This window comes from Accipiter gentilis, chromosome 8 (genome assembly GCF_929443795.1).
Source record: "Accipiter gentilis chromosome 8, bAccGen1.1, whole genome shotgun sequence".
Lineage (NCBI taxonomy): Eukaryota > Metazoa > Chordata > Aves > Accipitriformes > Accipitridae > Astur > Astur gentilis.
Genome location: NC_064887.1, coordinates 41,634,965 through 41,652,840, shown reverse-complemented (window position 1 = coordinate 41,652,840; position 17,876 = coordinate 41,634,965). Strand labels below are relative to the sequence as shown.

At 48.1% G+C, this 17,876-nt stretch overlaps 1 protein-coding gene across 1 annotated transcript; it reads left to right on the top strand.

Annotated features, from left to right (window-relative positions):
• The first annotated feature begins 9,886 nt into the window (after positions 1-9,886).
• Positions 9,887-17,177, top strand: LOC126041951 (E3 ubiquitin-protein ligase RNF13-like). The gene is made up of 4 exons (XM_049808385.1): positions 9,887-10,869; positions 14,785-14,921; positions 16,774-16,835; positions 16,980-17,177. The coding sequence occupies exons 1-4, from the start codon at positions 9,887-9,889 to the stop codon at positions 17,175-17,177; spliced, it is 1,380 nt and encodes a 459-aa protein (XP_049664342.1).
• Positions 17,178-17,876: the final 699 nt, after the last annotated feature.

Below are 17,876 nucleotides of genomic sequence, written 5' to 3'. Positions count from 1 at the left end.
AAAACAACAGGCCCCTGGCTTCCTGGAAGAGCTGCAAAGAGAAACTTAATCAACAGCAGCGGGTGAAACGGTAAAGGGGAGGAGATGGACCTCTGCTAATGAAGGCGATGCTTTCAGATTGCAAATGCTTGCTCGCAGCACGCAAGGAGGCAACGGCAGGGTCAGCGCCAGCGACACGAGAAGCGCATGGAGCTGGCAATCACGCTGGCTCCAAGGAAACTCTGGTTTTCACAGCACAGAGCAGCCAGTTCGAGCCGATGCAGAAAGAAAAACAAGGAGCTGAGCAGGGGCGCAGGCTCAGCCTTGCCCCTGCCTGTTACAGCGGGTGAGAGCTCAGCTGTCGAGGCCAGATTAGGGCTGGTATCATGGCCTCTCCGGGCCTCCCTGGCTCCCTCCCCAGGGCCTCATTAACGGTCTGAAGTTGCAGCAGTTAAATCAGTTGAATACCAAGACAGTTAAATCTGTGCACACCTCCGCGCAGATGCTTTGGTGTCAGTTTAAGCCTGCCTGCCACTGGCTTCACCTTGTGTCTTTAAATGAGGGAGTGCTGTGGGAAAAGAAAATAGCAGAAACCTTTCCCTTTGCTTCCCAATTGCAGGCAGGTCCCTCTCCAGCTTCACCCTGGAGCTGAGGATCCTTCTCGGCTAAAAACCTCTGCCTTGACCCTCAGGCGCAACAAGGACTGCAGTTGCTTACAGTGTATCTATCCTCTTGCAAGCTCATGACCAGCAAAATTAAACTGCAACAAATTTTATTGCAAAGCATGATAATTTAGCATTGAAGAAAAATCCATATTTTTTTAAAAAAACCCACATGCATGCACCTGGCTGTTTGCACCTCTCTAACCTTACATTTTTATGACCAGCTAAATCTCCCTGGTTTTCCTTTTACCCTGAAAGAGCAAGACAGTCAGCATGTGTTCTCTTGGCAAACCTGAAAACCCTCCGAGATGTCCCAGGGTCTCTCAGGCCAGTTCTTGCAGCCTGCCTCTCGCTCTGCACTCCAGACTCACCTCCCTTTGCCAAAGCGAGCTTCTGGCAAGACAACTGGGAGCCCCAGCCTCAGAGCAGAGTCTGGCACTGAAGTCTAACACAAATCCCCTGGTGTGGTAACAAGCAGTCAGGGCATCTGAAAGCATGAGGAAACTGTCCACAATTTATTTGGGATTACATATGCCATCACTGGGTCAGAGCTACTTTGCCTCAAGAGGATGCAACATCTGCTCACAGCTATAGAAACAAAATCAGGACAGTCTGACTTGTGATGGGTCAGTGTATTCACATGCTCGCAGCCCAGTGCGGACCACAAACAACCTGCAAGCAACCCAGCTAGGGGAGAGCACTCTCACCCATCACACACATGACTAGACCTGGGCATGCCTGAATTTGAAGAAGGGGCTGTTCAAATTTAAATCAGGTAAAATATAGCTCACACCTAGTTAAAGGCTGAAAGGTACGAGCTGCTTCGTTATGGTGTGCACCCTTGCACATGAATGGAGAACAGAGAAGTTTTCTTGGACAGATGGGTGCCCACAAACAGAGCTACCACAGCTTATCATAACACCTCCAGGTCAAACAGATGTTTTCTTCCAGATACAGATGTGCCAATAGAAGAGATCACTGCCCCAAGATGCTCTTCGCTCCCTCCCTGCCAGATGTTCCTAGGCCTACACACCTGACAGCTAACAGAAAAGTATTTAAAATAACTGGCTGATTTAGGACAAGTATCTCCTTCATCCTAAGCAGTTAGAGGTTGTTTTATGCCCTAGACTACAAAGGTTTGCATAGCTAGTTTATTATATTTTTAAAGCTGCCTTAATGTAACAGTAGATGATCTGCTATTCATCTTAGTCAAAGCAGGAGGAAAGCTAGAATCACACTAAAGTTGGAAGAAATAAGAAACATGTAATAACTTAGATCTTACTATTGCACAACCTAAAATCCCCTACAAGCACGTGAGAAAAAAAAATCAGTGTCTTCACTACTGTAAAGCAGGTGGAAGTTCATTGCTTTTTCCTCTTTGCAATTTCCCTCTGCAGCTGGAAGGCCCATATCTGGGACTGAAATGTGAAGCAGTCTGACACTGCACAAAGGATCAGCACCTCCATTTGTAAAAAAACAGCACGGCTCTAATCCTCTTGTTCTCCCTGGTAACAAGGAAAGCTGCAATTCTTTATTTCTAAGCAACTTTTCTCTGTCTACACACGCATGGGCACACCAGACCAAGCAAACACAGAATCAAAAACAACAGAGGAGCCCATTCAGCTGAGCGCCTGCATTGGTCTGGATTGATTCCCAATTCACCGTGTCAGCAGAGGACACCAACACCAGTGACTGGCACTGTCAGAGAACAATTCAGAGAAATTATTCCTTGACGACTCTTTCTGGGTAGCAATATCTGTGCAGATACCTGAGCATCACTAGCACCCCTTCCTCTCTTAGCATCCTCTTTCCTTTTACCCTAGCACCATCTCATTTATAACATCCTCATTTAAAATTCTAACTCTTTTCTAAAGTAACAAGTTCTCCAGTCCAAGAAGGGACATCTTTAGGCTGTTCCCATCTTAAGAGGAAAGAAAATATCAGCCCATGCTAGGCTGCAGGAAGCCCACGATACCTGCAGCATTTCTGCTGGCTCCTGGAGTCTGAATGAGCTGTCTTACTGCTTTTCCAACCTACACTGATTTTCCAAGTCCTTTTCCAAGACGAACCAGCATCAAGGATGAGCAAGGCAACTCTAGCAGTACAGACCTGCGTGGTGCTTGCAAAAGGAGCTCTGCATCACTTAACTATTAAATCCTGACACAGGGATGTACCGGCTGTGGTCTGGCACATAGCTCCAAAGGTGGTGAGAGGTTCCATCCACAGCTCCTCCAGCAGCCTGGAAACTCTGTACTTGCCCTGGTGGGATCACTGCGGGAGGCTGTCAATGCCCTATGGTGTAGCTGTCACAAAAAAGGGGGTCTCCAAAGCACTGTGCTGGCACTAATCACACCTGAGCAGTGCAAGATGTCAGGATCCTCTCCACGACTACTAGGAAAAGAGCTGACATATAACTAGTTGCCTTCACAAGATGGATCTGGCATGCCACCGTGCCAAGCTGAGATCCAGGTCTGATTTTGGCTCCCGCTGCACAACCCCATCTTGCTCCCCAAATCCAGTAATTTTCAAATCTGGGCTTTTGCTTGGGTCTCGTCACTCATCAGCAGTGGATTGCGGGAGCTAAACTCCTTGTTGTAAAGCAGCGATTCCATTTTCCTCTGGTCTTAAGCAGCTTCAATCCATCTTACTGCATTACACAGCCTGCACTGATTGTTCTGCTGTAGTGAGTAATAACAACTTGTACTTTGCAGATTACCCCAGGGAACCACGCTCCTGGCTCTGCCATACCACCGGCTCCACAGGGCAGGCACACATCTGCCCACAGCACCCCCAGAGAGAGGGATGGGGCTGCAGGAGCAAACACAGCAGAAATTTGGATGAGAAGATGTGGAAGAGCCAAGGGAGCCGGCATATGGCTGGTGACCGTGGGGAAATTGAGGTGTCCAGTCCTGTGAGGGGTGAACATCATGGGATGGTGGACAGGGAGAGGGTATTAGGGAGAGAAAATGATGAAAAAATTGGGACAAAGGAGACAGGGAAGATCAGAAAGAGCTGGAAGAGCACACACTTGTGCCATTATGGAGAGCAGGGTGAAAAGCTTCTGTGACTGGGCTTCACTGGCATGGAGGAAGGGCAAAGCGTGTTTTCAGTCATGACATGGGGGCAGAAGCAGTTTTTGCCCAAATCTCCTCCTTTTTTGCCCACCCAAATTCCCCAGGGCATTCCAAGGGGAAGAAAACACGATCTCCTGTGAAACAACCCCCTCAGAGCAGCAGTTGCTCCCTGCAAGACCCTGTCAGGGCTGCCACCGCAATGGACCACAGGAGGAAAGAAATAAAGATGGGAAAGAAATGGACACGACAGGGAGAAGATGGGGAGACATGAGGGGAAGGCAGAGGCGCCCTGTGAGGCGGCAGCCCTTGTGGAAGGACAGAGAAGCTTCTGGAAGGAGGCGGCTGGCCTGGGCTGCCTCAGGACCCCGCTGAGAGCCTCCCCCTTGGGGCTGAGGCACCCCAGCCCTCTGTAGCCGCTGTCACCAGCATGTGGCACCCACTCCTGTCCCCTTTCTGCATGGCCACCATGATCCTGTGCCTCCAGCGGACTGCCGGCAGCCATGCCAACAGCACTGGGCCAGGTGGCCTAGCTCTTGCTGCATGCCCGGGGCTGCCCCTCAGTGAGGGCAAAATGGCGGGCAGCCGCGCCCTCGGCCATGCCCACACAGCTTCCTTGGCCCTCAGCCCCCAGCGCCGCAGGGTCAAGGCCTCTTCTGTTCAGCCAGGTAGACATGAGATCACCACCAACTCACCCGGCTTTGGGGTTGTGGCACCAGGTAACAGGGAGATCACTGGAGGGCCCATGGTGGCCTTCATCATGGACGTGAATACGAGGCTTGGGAGGAAAACCTGTCAGGCTGAGCAAGGGACCATCATTCTCCTGGATGACTGCTGCTTCTGGAACAACATTGTATGGAGCTTCAGCCACCATGCCTGCAGCTGCCTCACCCACAATCGAGACCTCCTTTACTATGGTCTGATTCTGCCAGTCTGCAAGGTCACCGGCATCCTGGTCACCATAATAACAGGCATCCAGCTTCTTGCAAGATGCGTGAAGAGTTACCAGAGCTGGAGGGAGAGCAAACAGCAGAGTGAGGAATGGTGGCCAAGGTCTCCCCTCAGCATGGTTTGGGTGGTTGCTGACTACCCTGAGTGTGCCATCTGCCTGCAGGCGTATGAGCCCGGTGAGACGCTGAAGTTGCTCTCCTGCTCCCATGCCTACCACGGCAAGTGCATCGACCAGTGGCACTGTGCTCAGCCGGGGAGCAAGACCTGCCCGCTCTGCCTGCGCAGCGTGACGGCGGTGGTGTTGATCCCCCTTGGTGCACATAACAGCAAGCAGGACTAACCTGGGAAGGCTCACCCAAACTCCCTCCTGGAAAATCAAGAGCCCTCATACACACTCCCACCAGCTCTGTCTTCCACTCTCCCTGCAAATTCAAGCCCCAGTCAATGCCTCTTGGGAAGCATGAGCACAGCACAGGATTAAAATAACCCAACCAACATGTGGAAATGTAGGAGTAGGGAATACAGATTGGAAGGACAGAGGGAATACTGGAGACCTATCCTTGGCTCTGCCCAGTTTGGGCAGCTGATCACATACAGGTCTGCTTCACACTAGAGGATTTGTGAGGGCCACAACCACAGATCAGAAGCAGCAGCTAGCTCTTGCCAAGCCCCTGGATGGCTCATCCTGAGGTTCCTCCTCTTACTCTGTTTCTTAAGCTCTCTCCCAAAAGCCTGCACAGACAGGTTTATTCCAACAACAGGGCCAATTACCAGTTACCCTCTAATTTTTACCACAAAACCTAGGTTGACAAAACAAGCGCAGTTTTCTACGTTTTGTTTTTGCATGCAGATAGTTAAAAAGAACAAAACCTGCTAAATGGACAAGATGGTTTTGTTTTACGGCCAAGGTTTTCAGGGCATTTTGCCAAAACTAGAAGAGGCAAGATATTATTTCCAGCACCAATATCTAATAAAGAAGATGTCTCCCTCCATCACAAGGCAAACAGCTGGAACTCGAATCCCTTTCCAGACATGTATACTAAGTTGCAACAGCCCAGATTTTCTCAACTGCCTTTTTTTTAATTGTGGGCATTAGCAGATTATGGGTACTTTTGTAGCAGGTCCATAAAGCACTGCTTTATAATCTTCTGTATGCATTAGGGCCCAGATTATCATGCTTGTACTTTGTAATAACAGAGGAGAGATTACCTGGACCCCTGGGAAATTCAGCAGAGGCACCTGGTAGAGCACAGGTGCTGAGACACATGTAGGGGATGGTGCACACAGCAGGGCTGCAGAGCTCCTGCATACCTGCTCTGCCACAGTGGCAAATAAGGAGGCACAAAACCTTTCTGCACACACAACTCCATTTCTCATCTACCCAGCTCACACTTTGGGTGGTGACTCTGTTTCAGCTATCTATTCTGTAAAGACATGGGTCATCCTTTCCTTTCATCCTAGATGAAAGGAGGTGGTTACATGCACCAGTTTCTAAATCAGCTCCTAGCAAAAGAAAAAAAAAGTCATTAACAGGGTGCAGGTCTGCCTTCCAGCTGGCTCGCTGTGGAGCTGGGGACTTGCTCACTCAGCAGGAGGGAGGAAGTGTGTCCCACATATCTTTCTTTTAAGAGCAACTGGGAGCACTGGAAACACAAAGGTTTTCACTGGAAGGTCACTAGATGGCCCCAAATCTTCCTTCACAGCAAATCACTAGTATTTCAGCTCCAGGAGCCTGGTCTTCACTAATCCTATAGCATGAAACCAAAGGAGCAGCATGCCCTGATAAGAAAGGCACTAAGCTAGAACCAGGGGTACCTGCCAAGATGTCTTGAGCAAAGCACTTAACCCCCCCCGAAGACTTTTTCTGCTCCTGGCCTGTGGCTGTTGAGAGCAGGGAGAGCCTGTTGCGTGCCTGTGCAATGCCACTGCCTGTGGACCTGAGACACCGACCTAATAAAGATAAAGGACAAGAAGTCTGATTATGTACAAACTCGCATCATCCCACTGCCAGGCTGTTCTTTTCATGCTGCAAAAACCTCAGAGGGGAAAAAGTCATCTAGACTTATTCCCCAGGTTAAATCAATGCTGGTTATGGAGCCTGTAATATGTGTTTTGTTGGAGTTGTAATGATGTCCATATAAGTCAGTCTCCTCTGCGTGTCTGTTACAGTTTAAGCTGTTTGGGCAGGACCAGAGTTGGATTGTGCTAGCAGTTATGTGGGTCTAAATCAGCATTAAATTCCTCTGGATTGAGCAGACACTTCTGTGGAATAAAAGCAAAAGGAAGAGCTGGTTTTATATCCCAGCTCCTTCACTAAGTGGTAGCCCCAAAGAAAAGGTATAAAGGAACACAGGGACTTTGGGAGCAGTGGGGTAAGTGATCAGTTAATACGGGTAAATGGCCTCTTCCTTTCTTCTAGCTTGGATCTTTGTTCAAGTGGTAAAATGGGACCCGTTCCTGTAATTGCTCTGCTCTTGCACACAACTGCCGTCTCCCACGTGTGGCTTGTTGACATTTAAATAAATTGCAATTATTCCGACAAAGTAGATTGCAGGGACTCCAGAGAAAATGGGTCAAAAATATGTCCAGGAGCATCTGCAATGTATTTAACACATGAATATAACAGGGGTAGGGGAGGATGAGAAGGGGAGTACGGTGCTGGCTATAATGAATGCAGCATGGGGCTGGAGACAGCCTGGCACAGCCCCATACCATGGTGGGATGCTTGGCTCAACATCAGCCAGCAGGAGCCAAAGTCTCCAGGGCACTGATGATGGAGGAGGCAGACAGCAGTGATGCAAATGGAAAGCATGGAAGGAACCAGAGCAGAGAGGGTACCACTTTGGCTCATTGAGTGAAGACCATCTTGGCCAAAGTCCTCCTTCAGCCCTCCTCTCCTTCCTTCTGCAGAAGCATTCAGGGATTTCAAAGGAGGCTAAGGGCTAGGTTTTCCTATCTCACACTGCCTGTGGGTAGGATATGGGTATCCTGCTCCCCATCCAGACTTCAGTTTTTCTCTTTCCTCACTCCCCAGAGCCTTCTCTGTACCCCATATTCCCCTCTTCCTTGTCCTCCAACCTCTCTTGAAGAGAATTTGTCCTTTTGCCCACGTCTCTGGTTACTGCTAAGAGTTACTGAGATCCAGGTTGGAGGCTGCAAACACCCAATTTCTCCTTTTATCCAAGGGGTTTGGTGAGCAAGCCAGGATGGCTGCTCCTTCCTGCCTTGCTGATTCTAGGACATAAGAGGTGGTGCTGGAGCAGCCAGGAGATAATAGCACACCAAATACAGAGGGGATCATTCCTTGGTCCCACATCTGTCACGCCTCACACAGACACATGGCTCCTTGACCAGCCACAAAGACAGACGTACCCCTTATGCAAGCAGCAGGTCAGTGTCAATACATAAAGCTTTGATCTGGAGCCAGAAATAGAGCATTGAGTGCAAGTAAAGAGGCAAAGATTTTAAAGAACACTAGGATGATGGATGTCATCACAAAAAGAACAAGACCAAGCCAAAAATCCACCCTCAAAAAGGTCTCCCAGCGTACCTCCATTTTCTTCTTTACTTCTCACTCTACTAGAAAGCATTTGGCTTCTCCCCCCTCACAAAACCTTTTCCTTGTTTTGTTTTTAAATGCATCAAAATGTCTCCCTGCAAGTGTAAAACTCTTTAGATGAGGGGAAAATAAAATCGATTTGAAATCACAGCTGCTGGGAGTCTCTGGCGCACACACACACACTGTCTGCTGACATTTTCTGTAGCTCTTTTCCCAGTGAAATCTGTCTCAACCAGAGCCCAAGGGGGCTAGTAACAAATCAGTTGCCTAGTACATGAGTGATTTTTTTTAACTACAGGTCCAACATAACTGCACTGGAAACCACGGGGCTACTCTCAAGTGAATCATTAAACAAAAAGGGCTGTTTGTTAAAAGGTACAGGTTTTTAGGGATTTGTGGTTCCGAACTGACCTGGGTTCATTGCATATTCAGACCTAGTTTGTTCTGACAACCAGGAGAGCTATTGCAATCCCATCAGGATGGCGTTCCTCCGGGCACTGAGCAGTTACCATATAAGTTGGGAATTGCCTGAAAAATGGGGGCTTCTGCTGTCAAACACTCTGGGGTGGAGGGACAACACTTGTGCCTTATGCTTTGCACTCCTTTTTCAGCTTTTTCACCATAACCAGGATTTTTAAAGCAGTTTTTATAGCTAGAAGCTAAAGTCTTTTTTCAGCCATTTGATTTCCAGCAGCTGAGGTTTTAAAGTAAATAAGGTGAAAAGCCCCAATACAAAAGTTGGTGGTAGCCCTCCCAAGCTCATCCACCACCCACTCTCCCTGTGGTAGGACAGGAATCCAACAAGCTCAGCCACAGCAAGACCCCAGTGTATCAGCCCCTTCAGCAAATCTAGCTGCTCACTCGGGGGCCTTGAAGGTGGATCTGCTCTCTTGGAAGTTTAGAAAATGGCAGAGTGAAGCCCCACAAGCAAAAAGAGACTTTCAAATTCTGCTAGCTGCCATTTTGACTGACAGTTACTGATTGACTTATTTCAAATGACAGAAACTCCCATCTACCCCAAGTAATTTATTTGACTTGGTATCAGTTCAAAGATCACAACTTTAAGGAAAAAGTGCATGTTCACCAGACCAGTCCAAGCTGCCACACAACCCCCCAGCAGCAGAGGTTAACAGCTCATTCCCATTCTGCCACATTTTCCAGGAATTGCTTTGGCCACCAGCATGAAGCATTCCGGTCTGCAGTGGGTGCGTAGCTGATGGGGAGACTTATTTATCCTGCCTGCACTTCATCAGCAAAATGAAACTGGCATCCTACTGGTACCTAGAGGGAGATAAAACTAGAAGCTACGTGCATGGAACAGACCAAAAAGGAAAGGAGAGAAGTTTAAGCAGGTTGGCAGGAACGTTACATGATCTAGCCTTGCAAAACAGTCACTGGGTGACATCACAGATCTGCAGAGATGATGTAAGGGTGTTGCTTAGCAGCTGGAGACAAGAGAGGCAAGTTCTATCCTGGGAGCCTCTGAACCTACAGAAAACCTGCAGAAACCTCTAGGGCAGAAACAGGTTTGATCTCTATCCTCTCCATTGTGGCTCCATGGTAGTAAAACCCAGGTGGGACACTGCCTCTGTGATTGCGTCCTACACCTTTCCTTTGGGACTAGCCTGGAAATCTGTATTCAGAGCTAACCAACTGCATTCAGTATGAATCTTCAGCTCCAGCTTTTTCACTTTGTCCTTGCCACTGCCTTCTACGACACCGCTCTTGCAGAAGCCTTTGGTTACGTGGCTTACAATGACAGCTCCAAGTGCGTTGCTTATAAAGCCCTGCCTGCATGCTTCGGGCCACGACTCCCAGCAGAAGGGCTGACAGGGTATTTGGTGAGGGTGATACCACCAAATGCTTGCCACGCAATAGAGAATCCTCCAGCACCAAGGAATGCCTCCGAGACGTATATTGCACTCATACAGGGGTACGACTGCTCTTATGTCAAGAAGGTCCTTCACGCCCAGCAGGCTGGGTACCAAACCGCTGTCGTGCATAATGTGGACTCAGAGCAAGTGATTACCATGACAGCTGATGACAAGGAAATCCAGCAGCTGATTAAGATACCATCACTCTTTACTGGACAATCAGTCTCCCTCCACTTGCAAAGGACTTCACAATGTGAGAAAAGAGCATACATCAGACTTCTACCACCCAAACACTATTTGGGTCCTTGTCAAGACAATGCTAAAATGCTGCAGGAAACTTCCATCATGCAGGATTTCAGCAACATGTTCTATGTCATTATTGCCACGATCTCAATCATGGTTGGCTTAAGCTGGTACAAGAGGGCTTGCAACCCAAAACTGCACACATACAAGCAGGGTGACAAATACGAGATGTGCGGCATCTGCATGGCAGAGTACCAGGAAGGGGACAGCCTGAAGATCCTGTCCTGTTCCCACGCTTACCACAGGGCCTGCATTGACACCTGGTTCCACACCCAGCCCGGCAAGAAGACATGTCCCCTCTGCAAGCACGTGGTGACCACCTATGGGCGAGATGACCTCCTGCTAGAGCAGGCTGGTGAAGATGTGAACGAGGAGGAACAGGACAACGAAGACAATGCATTCAGAGAAGGGCATGAAGATGAATATGTTGAAGACAAGAAAGATGATGCAAGCACAGTGGAAGAGGAAGGGTTTAATGCATTGGAGAACAGCATCATTTGAGCTGTGACTGGGATAAGCTATTATTAAACCAAGGGAAATCTCCCCTGTACTTTCCTTCAGCTCTTGCTCCAGGATAGTTTTATTGGGAAGCAATTAACATTGCAGCTTTCACTCCCCTCTCCTGGTCCCCACAATTTAAAAAAAGGCATGAAATCTCATCTGGAAATATTAAAAACTCCTTGAGCCAGAACAACAAGGGAGAAGCAAAAAGGAGGGAAGCAGGGATTTTAGAACATTTGGTATGGGAGCTGGTTTACACCTGTTAGGATGTTTCCTCAGTTCCCTCCCAAACATACATGTGCATGGACACACAGGCACACACAAACACACTGAATTTTGCTTTTCAGTGTTACTTAAGGGGAGTGCCCAGAAATCCCAGGTTAGAACTGTCCCATGTATTGCAGCTAGCAGGAACTATTCTGCAGCCTGACAAGTAGAGATGGGGGGGAAAAAAAAAGGGGGGGGGTACTAAAGGGTAAAAATGAAGCAACTCCCCCCCTCATCGACAGTGAAAACAGAGCACCCAGCACCCCCTCATCACCCAGTGCACTGACACACACTGACCCCAGGCATCAGGGTAGCTCAGTGCTATCCACTGCAGAGGACAGCATTGGCCTTTAACTACACCAGCAGAAAAACTGAGCTGGAAATATTGAGGGCACTTTAAACACTATCTCCTCAGACAGGAGGTGATGCCAGCAGGAGGTAGAGGTCTTTACAGCAGGATTCGCTTTGTGGAGCTGGGTAGATGGAAAAAAAAGAATGAAATGCTTCTGAGTGTGGCGTAATTGGCTGCTTTTGCCTGCTGGCTGACAATCTCGCACGCTCACAGGGGCTGACGTGACAGGTACATGTAACCTCCTGCTACCTAGGTTGTTCCAGGTCATTATCCAAATGTGCCTAAGCACCTTAAGGGGAGCTGGATTTATGTACTAACATGATGCAAACAGATCTTCATCTCTTCTCTAGATACACCAGGTATAGACATATTATTTGGGCAGCCTCTGAATATATTTCCAATCCTGCTTAAAGTGAGAGCACGAGCAGAAATCAGCACTAGCTCCCCAGGCTGGTACGGGTGGCTCTAACACCCACTGTGGATGGGGCAGCTAGCCAAGTCCCAAACTGCATATGGGGATACAGAGCTGGAAACACTCACAAAACCACTATTAGCATTTAATCTCATATAAAAGAAAGGCATAAAACCTCTTTAGTAAATGCCAAAAATTTAGGAAGTGAACAGCTCTAACATACTGTGACCAAAGACATCAAACCTGCACAGCTGTACAAAGGCTAAACTCCCAAATCAAAGGCTCTCCTCTAAACATAAAACACTCCATTTCTTATGGGCAGTATCCAAGAAGTGGACTGTCATCACATCACTATTAGGACCATGCAACTAGACGACACAACTATGGCCAGCAAATAAGACTAGTGCCTTGGAGTGTTTTCTTTTTGAGTGGTTACATAAAGACTCAAGAGGCCAGGAGTTTAGAAAAACGTTGTCTGAAAACATCATGCTGCTGAACTGAGAAGCATGATCTCTGCAACACAGAAACCTCGGTGACTTTTGAAAATAACAGCGCCTAGATTACTTGGATATCTTTAAGATATCCGTATCTTAGAAAGGGCTGAGAAAAGATACATGAATACATGCGATAGCCATTGACAAGGTGGACCTAATCCATAAGTCCTGCCCCAGGGAAAACCAGACAGCTTCAGGTGGGAGGAAGACAGGAAACTGCAGTTTCAGAATTTTTTTTGGCAGTGGAGAAGTTTCAAACCAATTTTGCCTGGAATGAAACATGACAGCATTTCCAAGGACTTGATGGAAACAAGTCTTTCTGCAAGTCCTCAAACTGAGCTGTTTCATTTGTGGAACAAATGGGGAAAAATGATTTTAAAGTCAGTTCACAAGAAAACTGCCCTCCTCTGCAGGGTGTGCAGTCTCCTGGGAGCCATAAATCACTTCCACTGCAGAACAAGGCCCCTCAGGGTGCCTGAGAAGGCAAAGGCAGTTGTCTCCACCTGAGGAAGGAGACAGGTCCTTCAGATGATGATTAGCAGCAGGAAGTTCATTTAGGTGCCTTTAATTGCCTTCTGGAGGTAACTCTCCTGTCAGCAGCTTGGAAGGAGACAGGACTGGCTTACCTAAGCTGCACAAATGTAGTCTTCTTCATCCACTGCTGAGCATCTAGAGCTGGCCTGAAAGCTCCCCTGGGTCCATAGCCCCCACTGAGACGCGAGACCCCAGGTCCTCAAAGGGAAGGAATAAAAGGAAGGGTGTTGGTAGCACTCCCAGTATTCTCAGCACATTCTCGCTGCCCTCATTCTCCCTCAACCAAGGTCTGAAAAAGCACAGATGCTGCGAATGTGCAGGGAGCACGCTGAAGAGCCAGTATTTTCTGCATGCTGATGGCACAATGGGCCAAAACAGGCTGCTGTCTCCCACAGCAAGTGTCTTGCATCCTACTGATGAAGGAGAAGTGATTGAATAAGACCCCTGAGCCAGACCTTGAGATGGTTCTCAATAATCACACCAAAAGCCACAGTGTCATCCAGCTGCAGAGTGCTGGGCTTGAGAGGAGAGTCCCAGGGGGAATTCTCCAGGCTGTATTATGCATGAGGTGAGATGAGCTGATCATAGTGCCCTTAATATCTATGATTTTTTTCCATCTTCAAAAGCAGCACATGCTCTAGATGGGCTGAATTTTTACTGAAATGGGTCAGTAGAAAAATAGATCCTTCTTACAACGCAATGCTGCGTTGCCTTAATTTAAAAAGGAGAAGAAAAAAGGAACAGAATCTGGGTAAGAGAGAAGCTCTTCACTCCATTTAATATTATGAAAGCCTATTGCACTGAAAATCTGAAATGTGTACCACAGCGAACCTGACCTCCAGCCCTACAGCTGTCAGATCCACTGCCCTCCATCAGCATTAATGGCACTTCTAACATAGCGAGGTTAGCTTATTGCCAGGATGGGACACGCAGCCCTCATAGCCTGAATGAGGATTATTAACTTCCCTGGTGGTAGCACTATCCCAGCATTTAAAATAAACTACAACAGACAATACACAAGAGGGAAAAGGAGAGCAAGGGGTCTGGGTCCTGCTGGGGCAGATCTGTTGACTCTGGGGACAGCGATGGAGCTGTATATCCTACAGCAGCTCAGGGATGTGGCTGTTCCAGTTCAACAGCACTGCAGTTTGGTTGTGAACCAGGAGAGAAGTTGAGGGAAATGAGGTCTGGAAAAGGCCGTGCTGGGAGGTGGTGCTGAAATGGCAGCGAATTTAGTTGTCACCAAACCACACAGAGGATGCAAGAGATGAGAAGACAGCAGCTACTGGGAAAGAACCCCCCATTTCTCTAGGTCCCAGAGCTCAAGCAGAAGGGAAATGGTATCTGCAGAGTTTCAAACTCATGCCAGAAAAAGGATAACTAGAAATATTTCAGACAAATGCTGTGCAGAAAAAGATTAACTAGGGGTGAGGGGGAAGGCAAATGCAGTCTTACAGGTCCAGCCAGAACAGCTTGGAAGACCAGCCAAAGCCCTAATGAACCCATCAGAAAGCCCTAATGAGGGAAGAGCCAAGGACGATCCAACATGTACATTTTTGATCAGAGCACTGGTGCTGGCTGGAAGCACCAGTATAACCCACGTGGAACCTCCACTGATAACTCTGCCTTGGGGGAGCAGCCAAATAGTTGCTTAAATGAGGTGCCAGGAGCCCTCCTCCTTCTAGCATGCTCCTGCCCCATAAACTGAGCTCTGCTGCACATACTCTATTAAGCCATAACCAGGTTCCGGCACGGCCTCAAAAAATGACTTACAGATCTCATTTGTCAGGGGGTTCTTTCCCATTTCTTGCACATTTTATTGCAGGCTTTTTCTGCACAAATGTGGTTCAGTATATTGGTGGGAGAGTCACCAGACTGTGACCCAGAGGGAAGCAGCTGATGATCCAGCACCAGGCACTATTGACTTCATCACCCGCATGTCAGTGCTACAGATCACCAGGAGTAATTAGGGTGGCTGATTACCCCATGTACAGCCTATGGGCAACTGTCCAGTGGAGACATTTTCCCCACACAGAAAGCCAGCATTAAGCCTTGGCAATAACCTTTAAAGAACTACTTTGAGGGTTTAAGTGAGATTTGAGTGATCTATAGATCCTGCGCAGGCCAAAGGTAGGAATTTCAACCTTGAACGCTCAAGTTTAATACTTACTGTAATTAAGAGAGCCAACTTCCCTGTGGCACAACCCGACTGACATCAGTAGCATTACAACAGCAAAGAGCCTTACGTTTGATCTCCAAATCCATCTGGGATGGAGATGAAGGACAGAACGTGCCTGCCCACAGGGCCAGGAGTCTCTGCTACCCAAAGGCTGCAAGACCCACAGAAACATTCCTTCCTTGGGCCATACTGCCTACCTCCCACACCATCATATTGCAGGAGCGTTTTATTTTTTTTCCTTGCAAGGTAGGCATTACTCAGTGCCTCCATTTCACCAAAAGGACCTTCCTTATAGCTGTCCATGCCCACCAGCACTTCAAGCCCGGTGGATGGGCTGCCTGTACCCCTCGCAGCAGGGGTGGGGGCTGGCTCTGGCAGCTGTGCTCCATCTCACTCTCAGGGCTCATGCAGGAGCAGCAGGTTTCAGGGAGCTTTAGGCACAAGCAGCTTTGCTTCCCAACTCCCTGTTCTTGCCCAAACATCTTGAGCACATGGGGACATACGGTTGGCCCCTTATAGCTCTTAGGACGTAAGTGTTCCTTCCTTCATCCAGTCTATTTCTCAGCCTCCTCCTTTTCCAGGTCAGGTTTTCCCACCTCAGGTTCTGATGCCCAGTCTTCCCTCCCACCAACCCATCTCCTTATGCCCACACCATGATGCTCCCCTTTCTCTCCTGCTCATGGAAAGCTTTGTGTGTGCCTTAAATCAGGTTACACCGAGGTATCTTTGCATGCAGGAAGCCTGGTACAGCTAAAGCCAGGAATCCAGCTCTCGGGGGTAATCTGCAGAGTATGCCTGGTTATTAGTCACTACAGTAGAACAATCAACACCGTTTCTGTAATGCAGTAAGATGGATTGAAGCTACTTAAGAATATAAGGAAATGGGATCAGCGCTTTGAAAAAAAAAGTAGCTTGACTCACCAAATCCGCTTCTACTATAGCAGCTCTGCGCTCACGCACAGCCTTTGATTGCACACGCTAATGCTGCAGCACAGATGCTTACAGCTGGCAACACCAGGCCTGAACAGCCAGCCTGACAACAGTCAAGCCCATATTGGCAACACCAACACCTTACCCTGATGGCAATACATGACAGTCCCACGCTGAGGTAGCAAGGAGCAAGATACAGCTCTGCTGTGTTGCTCCTATTCCTTTCTTGTTATCAGAAAAGATCACACTTTCGCTCTGTGTCTGTTTTTGCACCAGAACAGTTCTGCTCTTTGGTACTTTTCCCTTTCAAATGTACTCGGAAAATAAAGACCCAGCTCTTCCCATTGCATCTGCACCAAGACCTGAGCAGACTGCAAAGTCTCAGAGGCTTCAAGCTACTTGCTCTCATGCTTAATCACAAAGATTGATTCCACACCTCCCTTAAAGAGATGAGGCGTGATCAGGTACAAAACTCCTTCCCTGACCCAAACCCACTATTTCTCCACAAATCTCTCCCCTCTCTTGAAATCAGCAGAGATGCTACTCCAGAAATTTAAGAAATGGTATATCAACAGGGTAAAAAGTCTCCCCAGTGCCAGATCCCACTAGCCACAGTAGCACTGGGAAAGAGGGATCATAGGTATCCCTGGCCTGGCATTGTAGGTGTTGGGAAGCATCCTCCATAGAAGCATCTCCTGCCTGAAGAGCCAAGACCAGTATGTGACAGTGATCCTAAAGAAAAAAAAAAGAAAAAAAAAAAAAAAAGAGTTGTCTCCTGCTGACTCAGACAAGTGTCTTTTTACCTCCCAGAAATCAGGGGGTGTGAATGGCTCTGTAGAGAAGTCTGGAGGAAGGAACTGAGAAACAGCCAGGGAGACTGAAGCAGGCTTTGAAAAGCCTCTGCAGAGAAGCAGCAGCAACAGTACCTCTTGGAAGACTATTCTGTGCTTTTGCCGCCCATGCCCTGTCCGCAGGAAAACTCCCCTGCCCTCCCATGCCCAAAGAGGGCAGCTACCCCACTGCCAACACTGAGCTTGGCCAATACAAGGAGGGAAGAAAAAGACCAGGAGCTTGGAAAAATGTGTCTGATACATCTCATTTCTATGTGAATGAAACCCCAAAGTCTCCTGAGAGAGAAAGCAGGGGAATGTGGATGAGAAATCACCACTTTATAGGTAGTTAACGGAGGTGCTTGGAGAATGGGGGCACATCTGAGGCTCCCTATTTACCCATTCCACAAAGTATCTCCTTACTACTCCTGTTTATTGACTAAGTGTAAACTACTGTAGTAGTCTAAGGATGGAGATCTGAGCCAATTTTTTTCTTCTGACCTTTGTGCCCCTCTGCCACAAAGCTGGGGGGAAGAGGGGAAAAAACTGACTTGGCCCAGACTGCCCTAATTAACTGGAGTCCTGATTGATTTTGATAAGTAGCTCTAGCCTCATTCATCAGCACAGCATATACCCAGATAAGCAGAGCAGCAGTGCATCAATCCAGACCACCCCAAGCAGCACAGAGCTGGTCTGAGAGCAACAGCATCTTTTATACACCTTTTCATATGATGAAACCTCATAATCTTTCCCATTCTCCCTCCTGACATTTTAAGACCTTCTAAGGAAAATCATTCACCCTCTTCAGATGGACAGCAAAGATTATCCCCCAGGGCTCAACCTTGTTAAACTTCAAGTTTGGGGCTGTGGGAAGCCCTGACTCCATCAGAACAAGTGACAGCACCCAGGATTACAGGGGCCAGATGCTCTCAGCTCCTCTATGTTACAGAACCAGGTATGCAGCTCCTGTACATCACT